General features: G+C 43.9%; 1 protein-coding gene across 7 annotated transcripts in view; it reads right to left on the minus strand.

The window, feature by feature from the left end:
* Nucleotides 1–10,250, minus strand: part of LOC106565103 (plasma membrane calcium-transporting ATPase 1) — a 166,397-nt gene that overhangs the window by 31,276 nt on the left and 124,871 nt on the right. For all 7 annotated transcript variants that reach the window (XM_014131832.3, XM_045691507.2, XM_014131834.3 and 4 more), the window contains 3 exons: nucleotides 7,685–7,876; nucleotides 7,339–7,552; nucleotides 6,303–6,514 (listed from right to left, as the gene is read on the minus strand). In XM_014131832.3, coding sequence (XP_013987307.1) covers nucleotides 6,303–6,514; nucleotides 7,339–7,552; nucleotides 7,685–7,876 — 618 coding nt within the window. The remainder of the gene's footprint in view (nucleotides 1–6,302; nucleotides 6,515–7,338; nucleotides 7,553–7,684; nucleotides 7,877–10,250) is intronic.

Below are 10,250 nucleotides of genomic sequence, written 5' to 3' on the forward strand. Positions count from 1 at the left end.
CCAACTGTACTCTTTCCGACTGGGGCATGATGGTCCATTACCCCAGTGAGCAAATCAAGAAAACATTCTGTAGCATGATTTAAATAATCCTCCAGATAAGTCAGCTCCCAGGGTACAGCAGCCAAATCATTTTGAAACTGCTCATGATTTAAAAATTAAATAAAAAAATTATCTTGACCACAATCTTTGGGGGTTTCTTTGGAACCTTGGTGTTCATGGTTATGGTCACAATATTATACTCTATCCAGCCCACAGGCATTGATCTGGCCTCTAAGCATTGCAATGGTATATTATAGAATATCAGATCAATCCATGTGTCAGAATGGTGACACATCTTGGTTGACGATCTAGTAGTGTCATTAAACATTTGCTTCAAACCACAGTTCTCAGCATATCTCAGTAATTTAGTTATATTTGAATTTTTCTGATCCAATTTATATAAAATCCTCAAGATAAATATATCTCTGTTACTATGTGTGGCCTGGTCAAGCCCAGTGCCTCTGTCATCCAGATAAGACACCTTTGAGCTAAGAGGTCTATACAACCATCCTATCAATATGGGTGCCTGGTGAGGCAGATGTACATGAGGCTATGGTGTCTCTACTTGACATACATTAAGGTCATCCCTAGGGATGTGGAGGTCACAAACTTTTGTCAGCCGGTGATTGCCAAGCAAATAATTGTCGGTCTCACGGTAATTGACCGTTAATTAACATAAACACATTTAGCATCTCCTGGCTTCCAGCCTACAAGCCACTGATGCAGACCTTTGTAACATATACATTCTCCTGATCTGGTTATGCCATATGGCTGTGGGCTATGCTAGTTCATTTAGTAGACCAGATTTGGTTCGAATTCCATGGCATTATTTTATAGTATGAAGAATACAACTGAACAAAGCTGAATAAAATAGAAATTTGAGGGAGTGCACACAACCGGCTATTCTGTGTTGAGCGATTAACAAAGAAATAGGTACCCCTATAGGCTTAATCTAGAGTTTTTAATGTAACTTGTTCTACAAACGTTGGGCTGTATGTTTTGTTTGTAAAGCTGCCTGATGCGACTAATGATGATTTTTAAAAAGTCACTTGAAATGCATGAGCTCTGCTTTGTTTTTGTTTTTTTAAATCGCAGGCTGTTCACACTTCATCAGTCTCTCAATCACAATTTGACAATTTCCCTGCGGCACCCCCTTTGTGTGGCCATAATGCACCCTAAAAAACTCCATTCCTTTTGTGGCCAGTGGCCGTTGTTCCCTTCTCCACAAGGGCTGCGTGCTCAGAAGCACCTCTCACACATGGCTCTCCATCACATGATCGGGTCTTTCTCACAGGCTTCAAGTGAAGACTGACACTTTGGGGACACAACTGCATGCATCCTTATCCAATTCGAGGTGCATATTGAAGATATTGGAAGAACTGTCCACATTTACTTTTCGTCAGCCAACAAGATGGGTAGGCCAAACAATCAGCAAAAGCAGTAGCCTATGTCAATCTACTAACCCCCCATAGTACAAAAGTTGACCTACTCTATTCTGTGTGAGAAATAAATATTCCAAACATAGTCTGGGACAGTTGCGGGATGCTATAGATCCCAAATGAATACAACCAGAACGTTTAGCTTAAAATGTGATAAACTATTAGGCTATTTCTTCACATTATAAGCGCAGATATGCACACACAGCAGTAGGCTATAGGCGCAAATGTTCCATTAGCGGGAAAACAACATTATCAAAAGTGACCACAGATGTTATTATGCATGTAATGCTTTTATTATAATAAAGGTGCATTTTTATGGTGAAAATGATCTTCGCCAAACTGCTTATGTATGCCAGTTTGGCATACATTTTACGAAGTTACTTGGCCACTTTAGTTGTGATACAGACCTTATCAAAACACATAGGCTTCTGGACTAGGCTAGGTGTGCGACTATGATTAGAAAAAGTTTTAAATTAGGCATTGTTTCTTGCATTACGCTGGGCATCACTCACAAACTGAAATATCACATTTACATAAGCATTCAGACACTTTACTCAGTACTTTGTTGAAGCACCTTTGGCAGCGATTACAGCATCGAGTCTTCTTGGGTATGACGCTACAAGCTTTGCACACCTGCATTTGGGGAGTTTCTCCCATTCTTCTCTGCAGATCCTCTCAAGCTCTGTCAGGTTGGATGGGGAGCGCTGCTGCACAGCTATTTTCAGGTCTCTTCAGAGATGTTAGATCGGGTTTAAGTCCGGGCTCCGGATATCCCCACTGCATGATGCTACCAACACGCTTCACCGTAGGGATGGTGCCAGAATTCCTCCAGACGTGACACTTGCCATTCAGGCCAACGAGATCAATCTTGGTTTCATAAGACAAGAGAATTGTGTTTCTCATGGTCTGTCAGTCTTTAGGTGCCTTTTGGCAAACTCCAAGTGGGCTGTCATGTGCCTTTTACTGAGGAGTGGCTTCCGTCTGGCTACTCTACCATATAGGCCTGACTGGTGGAGTGCTGCAGAGATGGTTGTCCTTCTGGAAGGTTCTCCCATCTCCACAGAGGAACTCTAGAGCACTGTCAGAGTGACCGATGGGTTCTTGGTCAACTCCATGACCAAGGGCCTTCTCCCTCGATTGCTCAGTTTGGCCAGGCAGCCAGCTCTAGGAAGAGTGTTGGTGGTTCCAGACTTCTTCCATTTAAGAATGATGCTGCAGAAATGTTTTGGAACCCTTCCCCAGATCTGTGCCTCGACACAATCCTGTCTCGGGAGCTCTGTGGACAATTCCTTTGACCTCATGGCTTGGCTTTTGCTCTGACATGCACTGTCAACTGTGGGACCTTATATAGACAGATGTGTGCCTTTCCAAATCATGTCCAATCAATTGAATTTAAAACAGGTGGACTCCAATCAAGTTGTAGAAACAACTCAAGGATGATCAATGGAAACAGGATGCACTTGAGCTCAATTTCAAGTCTCATTGCAAAGGGTACTTAGGTAAATAAGGTACTTATTTTTTTATATATACATTTGCAAACATTTCTAAAGACCTGTTCTCGCTTTGTCATTATGTGGTATTGTGTGTTGATTGATGAGGATTTATTTTATTTAATAATATTTTCAAACAAGGCTGTAACATAACAAAATTTGGAAAAAGTCAAAGGGTCTGAATACTTTCCGAAGGCACTGTATAATTCACAAGTGATAGGCTAATATTGTTACCCATCAGAATATTATTTTACATATACTAAATAATATATGTGTGAAATGTGTTTTTATTTAGAGTGGACCATTATTATGCACCTCTCTCGAAACAGGGGCAGGGGAAAAACTACATGTAATCTATGCACTTAAAAAGGGAATGAAGGACGCTTTTCCCGTGGTTAAATTTTCATGCCAGCCAGTGTAACCGATGTGAAATGGCTAGTTAGTTAGCGGTGGTTCGCGCTAATAGCGTTTCAATCGGTGACGTCACTCGCTCTGAGACTTGAAGTAGGGTTCCCCTTGCGTTGCTTTTGTGGCGTGATGGGTAACGATGCTTCGTGGGGTGTCAGTTGTTGATGTGTGCAAGGGTCCCTGGTTCGAGCCCGGGTTGGGGCAAAGAGAGGGACGGAACCTACACTGTTACACCAGGTAGGCTGCAATATACTCCTGTTGTAAAGATAAGCAATCTGCTTAATATTAGTAAAGTTGAGAAATACAGTTGAAGTCGGAAGTTTACATACACCTTAGCCAAATACATTTAAACTCAGTTTTTCACAATTCTTGACATTTAATCCTAGTAAGAATTCCTTGTCTTAGGTCAGTTAGGATCACCATTTTATTTTAAGAATGTGAAATGTCAGAATAATAGTAGAGAGAATGATTTATTTCAGCTTTTATTTCTTTCATCACATTCCCAGTGGGTCAGAAGTTTACATAAACTCAATTCGTATTTGGTAGCCTTGCCTGTAAATTGTTTAACTTGGGTCAAACGTTTCGGGTAGCCTTCCACAAGCTTCCCACAATAAGTTGGGTGAATTTTGTCCCATTCCTCCTGAAAGAGCTGGTGTAACTGAGTCAGGTTTGTTGGCCTCCTTGCTCGCACACGCTTTTTCAGTTCTGCCCATACATTTTCTATAGGATTGAGGTCAGGGCTTTGTGATGGCCACTACAGTACCTTGACTTTGTTGTCCTTAAGCCATTTTGCCACAACTTTGGAAGTATGCTTGGGGTCATTGTCCATTTGGAAGACCCATTTGCAACCAAGCTTTAACTTCCTGACTGATGTCTTGAGATGTTGCTTCAATATATCCTCACGATGCCATCTATTTTGTGAAGTGGACCAGCCCTCCTGCAGCAAAGCACCTCCACAACATGATGCTGCCATCCCAGTGTTTCACCGTTGGGATTGTGTTCTTCGGCTTGCAAGCCTCCCCCTTTATCCTCCAAACATATCGATGTTCATTATGGCCAAAGAGTTACATTTTTACTTCATCAGACCAGAGGACATTTCTCCAAAAAGTACGATCTTTGTCCCCATGTGCAGTTGCAAACCGTAGTCTGGCTTTTTTATGGCGGTTTTGGAACAGTGGCTTCTTCCTTGCCGAGTGGCCTTTCAGGTTATGTCGATATAGGACTCGTTTTACTGTGGATATAGATACTTTTGTACCCGTTTCCTCCAGCATCTTCACAAAGTTTTTTGCTGTTGTTCTGGGATTGATTTCGCACCAAAGTACGTTCATCTCTAGGAGACAGAACACATCTCCTTCCTGAGTGGTATGACTGCTGCGTGGTCCCATAGTGTTTATACTTGCATACTATTGTTTGTACGGAAATTGCTCCCAAGGATGAACCAGATTTGTGGAGGTCTACAATTTGTTTTCTGAGGTCTTGGCTGATTTCTATTGATTTTCCCATGGTCAAGCAAAGAGGCACTGAGTTTGAAGGTAGGCCTTGAAATACATCCACAGGTACACCTCCAATTGACTCAAATTATGTCAATTAGCCTATCAAAAGCTTCTAAAGCCATGACATCATTTTCTGGAATTTTCCAAGCTGTTTGAAGGCACAGTCAACTTAGTGTATTGTAAACTTCTGACCCAATGGAATTGTGAAACAGTGAAATAATCTGTCTGTAACCAATTGTTGTAAAAATTACTTGTGTCATGCACAATGTAGATGTTCTAACCGACTTTCCAAAACTATAGTTTGTTAACAAGAAATTTGTGGAGTGGTTGAAAAACGAGTTAATGACTCCAACCTAAGTGTATGTAAACTTCCGACTTCAACTGTAAATATAGTAGGCCTGGCCTATAGAAAGCGGATGGGATCCTCCTCTTTTTAATAGAGGCCATCACTCTGTTTTCTCTAGCAATTGCATAGCCTTTAGAAATATTGCGCAACATGAACACATTGGGTCTCATGAAGTGTTTGATTCGATTTTCGATTACATTTGCATTAATGTCAGAGGGATTAAAGGGACAAGATAGTGCCAAGTACCATGCAATTAGCAGGTTTGGGAGGCTACTAATGACCATCAGCAGCATCAGAGTTTGTAGAAGCCTAATTACCATGACTAAACGGTCACGTGGAATTTGACTGCCTTCATGACTAGTGACTGCCGGTGTGGCGGTAATAGGTTCGCCGCAACAGCCCTAGTCTTCGCTCCTCTTGAAAGGTATAGGATTCTGAATGTACAACGCTACACCGCCATCTCTATTCCTGACCCTTCTACGTTCATTTGCCCATCGTTAACGGATGCATCCAAATATGTTTTGGTTAAAGCTAAAATATGAATATGATTTTTGTTGACCAAGTTCAAAACTTCATTTATTTTATTAGGAAGGCTACATACATGAACACGGGCTATATGCAGCCCTTTCCTTGTCAAGTGAATATCAATAGAGCATGTATTAGTTATAGTTGAGGTTGTGATGATACACTACAACACACAATCTCAGGTTTGAACGACACATTAAAATAGCCAAGGAGTTACTCTAGATCCCCAATGCAATTTCGTTGCCCGTTAATGTAAAGTCTATCCATCAGCAGGGAGACTCGTTGGTTCAGGCAATGCATTTTTTTCATGATAGGATACAGTTGAATTTTTTTACTTTCATTGATCACCGTGGGGAAGTGATCATTCATTCCAAAAGCAGTGCATCTGAGTTCTCTGCCCCTGCTCTTCACCATCTCCTTTCCTTGTGTGTGTGTGAGAGTGTTTATGTTAGTGTGTATGTTAGTGTGTGTGTGTATATGCATGTGGTGTTTGTGAGTGTATGCATATGTGTGTGTCTACAGTATCTGTGTGTTTGTGTGTGTCTGCAATATGTGTGTGTACCTGCAGGATGAAGGTTCCCATAACCACGCTACAGAAGATGGGGTTACGGTAGATGGCCTCGAAGACGTTCCTTTCTCCGTGGATCTTCCTGGCGTTGATCTCATTGAACAGCTGCATCATGACGAACACGTTGAACACGATGGTGTAGTGCTCGGACGGTGGTGAATGAAGAGGCGCGTTACGCCCGCTGTCAATGTTAAAGATGTTCTCTCCTGGGAGAGGGGAAGAGCAAACAGGATAATATATTTAGAGCATATTTTAAGCATACTGTCTCTTGAGATTTCAGCGGGGCCTGTAACTCTCTGTGTGTTCCAGCGGGGCCTGTAACTCTCTGTGTGTTCCAGCGGGGCCTGTAACTCTCTGTGTGTTCCAGCGGGGCCTGTAACTCTCTGTGTGTTCCAGCGGGGCCTGTAACTCTCTGTGTGTTCCAGCGGGGCCTGTAACTCTCTGTGTGTTCCAGCGGGGCCTGTAACTCTCCGTGTGTTCCAGCGGGGCCTGTAACTCTCCGTGTGTTCCAGCGGGGCCTGTAACTCTCTGTGTGTTCCAGCGGGGCCTGTAACTCTCTGTGTGTTCCAGCGGGGCCTGTGACTCTCTGTGTGTTCCAGCGGGGCCTGTGACTCTCTGTGTGTTCCAGCGGGGCCTGCGACTCTCTGTGTGTTCCAGCGGGGCCTGCGACTCTCTGTGTGTTCCAGCGGGGCCTGCGACTCTCTGTGTGTTCCAGCGGGGCCTGCGACTCTCTGTGTGTTCCAGCGGGGTCTGACTCTCTGTGTGTTCCAGCGGGGTCTGACTCTCTGTGTGTTCCAGCGGGGTCTGACTCTCTGTGTGTTCCAGCGGGGTCTGACTCTCTGTGTGTTCCAGCGGGGTCTGACTCTCTGTGTGTTCCAGCGGGGTCTGACTCTCTGTGTGTTCCAGCTGGGTCTGACTCTCTGTGTGTTCCAGCTGGGTCTGACTCTCTGTGTGTTCCAGCTGGGTCTGACTCTCTGTGTGTTCCAGCTGGGTCTGACTCTCTGTGTGTTCCAGTGTGTGATGGTCTCACCAGCGAACAGCAGGGTGAAGATGATGGTGAGCTGGTAGACGGCATGACCCAGGATATTCTTCATCATGGTGCGGGAGATCAGGGGCTTGTTGCGGCCGTACGGCTTCCTCAGCAACAGGGACTCGGTGGGGGGCTCGGTGGCCAGAGCCAGGGATGCCAGGGTGTCCATGATCAGGTTAACCCACAACATCTGCACTGCTTTCAGAGGAGAGTCCTGGAGAGAGTGAGGAAAAGAGGGAGGTGGAGTGGAAGCATGAGAGACAGATAGAGAGAGGTGGTGTGTGAGGGTGTTTAAAAAAAAATGTTTTATTGAATTTCAAGAAGGATCAAAGGGTAAGTGTGTTACCTGTGTGATGCAGGCGCCAGTGAAGGCCACGATGACGGCCACCACGTTGACAGTGAGCTGGAACTGGAGGAACTTGGAGATGCTGTCGTAGACGTTGCGGCCCCACATCACAGCCTTGACAATGCTGGTGAAGTTATCGTCAGTCAGAATGATGTCAGATGCTTCCTTAGCCACATCTGTACCGGCAATACCCTATCAGGAGACAGAGATGGAGGTGTTCGGTTTGTAGGGATGATGGTAAGGCTGATGATGGTAATGGCCGTGATCGTTCCCATTGTTTTTATATGTTATTACATATTCCCTTCAGGCCTATTAATAATGAATTACATTTATATAGTGCTAGCGATTAGATCTCAATGGCTTTACATTGTATGGGGAACTAACCTAATCCACCACCAAAGTGTAACACCAATCTGCTGTACCTGGCTGATACATGGCAGCCATTTTTTTCCAGATGTGACCTCAGTTCGGCAGGCCGTAATTAAAAATAAAAATGTGTATTTAATTGACTCATCTGGATAAATAAAGGTTCAATAAAAGTTGCAGTCAGTCAGGGACATGAACCAGCTACATCCTTGACAGCTGATGAGTGGTGAGCGGTTCAGCACAAAATGGCTGCCGTGCATCAGCCAGGTGGATGAGAGTGAGTAACCAGTACCCACAGTGTTAAGTGTCAAAGTTTGAGTCCCGGTGAAAAGAACTAGCAAGCAAACCGTCAGCATTTCATTACATATTGGTACTGCATTTCACCCCTTTAACATCTGCCCTTTTCTCCTCTCAATCATGCGAGTCAATTAACTTTGGAGAAAAAAAGGGAAGGAGACAAAGTCTACCTATTAAAATGTATTTCATCTCTCCGCGACCCTTCGTCTACACAGAACATTTGGGGCCACTAATACCCGAGGCTATATCATTATCCTTTCTATTTTCAATTACTGTGCTTTTAATTTTCTTCTCTTTCCCTCAAAGCTTTGTTTAACTCACTTAGGCCATTTTCCTCATTACATACAAGGATAGTGAGTGTTTCATGAAGATCTATGTGGGACTATAGACTCGCATCTCTCTCTCTCTCTCCTCATCTCGCAGCTCTAGCATCTCTCTCTCGCTCTCTCAGCTCTAGCAGCTCTCTCTCTCACTCTCTCTCGCAAGCCGCTCTCTCTCGCAAGCCGCTCTCTCTCGCAAGCAGCTCTCTCTCGCAAGCAGCTCTCTCTCGCAAGCAGCTCTCTCTCGCAAGCAGCTCTCTCTCGCAAGCAGCTCTCTCTCTCAAGCAGCTCTCTCTCTCAAGCAGCTCTCTCTCTCAAGCAGCTCTCTCTCTCAAGCAGCTCTCTCTCTCTCTGCATGCTGGGAGTGTTTGGTGCATGCTGGGAATTGTGTGAGTGGTGTGTTGAGTTCTTTTATGTTTCCCTTTCTTGGTGCCATCTTTTTTTTCTTCCTATGCATGATTAAAGGTTATGATTATTTTTATTTAGTTGTTGTGGTAGAATTAAGTATATTGTTTTTTTGTGCCGAAATTATCCTGGTTTTGGCGGGGATGGCGATGATCCACATGGGGACGCCGTCCCTGTCACTTCGGGACGGCTTTAGGTGTGTTACTGAAGCTATTGTCACTGTGGAGGAGTTTCTGGTTGCAGTAGGAGAGAAGGTAGGATATGAGAATGTTGCTTATGCGTTATGTGAATAAAGCTGTGGTGGTTTTTCTTAAAGAAGAGCGCCTTGTTGATCGTATGGTTGAGCATGGCGTACTTCTTAAAGGAATGTTTATTCAAGTTACGCCGCTTTTTTCTCCGTCAACAAGGGTAAAGATTTCGAATTATTCCCAATGAGCTATTGGAGATTTCAAATTATTCCCAATGAGCTATTGGAGCGCGAGTTATTGCGGTTTGGGAAGTTCGCAAGTTCAATTAAGATTGTCCCGTTGGGTTGCAAACACCCGGCTTTGAAACAGGTTATGTCGTTTCGGCGACAGGTGTTCATGTTTTTGGACTCACCGGAGCAGACTTTGGAGTTATCGTTTAAAGTCAAGTATGATGACAGACTGTATATGGCTTTTGCTAGTACGAGTAGTCAACGGTGTTTTGAGTGTGGGGATGTTGGTTACAGAAGACGGTGGGGTTAAACCAGTTGAGTGAGAAGAAGCGTTTTCGCTTGAGGAAATGTGTTACTGCTGTCACAGCAGCAGAAGGTAGTGGGAAACGTGGTCAGGTTAAGAGACAATTAAAATAATGATGATGGTCATCATGTCTCATAGGGTGTATTTTTTCTCTTGGTTTCTCTGTGGTTTCTTCTGCTTTTCCTTTCTCTTTTCTATATGGAGATACTAAGGGTAGGTTCTCTCAATATTATTGGGGGAAGGGACAGGAATAAGAGGGCTTGGGTATTAGAAGTAATAAAACCGAAAATACTTAATGTAGTTGTTCTACAGGAGACACAGTGATGAGGCTAATGAGGTTGACTGGGGTATGTGGTGGGAGGGGCAGCATATACTCAGTCATGGTACTAATTTCAGTGCTGTGGTGGCAATTTTGTTTTTTCCTCAAGCAGCTCTCTCTCAAGCATCCCCCCCAAG

Source organism: Salmo salar, chromosome 12 (genome assembly GCF_965601325.2).
Source record: "Salmo salar chromosome 12, fSalSal1, whole genome shotgun sequence".
NCBI lineage: Eukaryota > Metazoa > Chordata > Actinopteri > Salmoniformes > Salmonidae > Salmo > Salmo salar.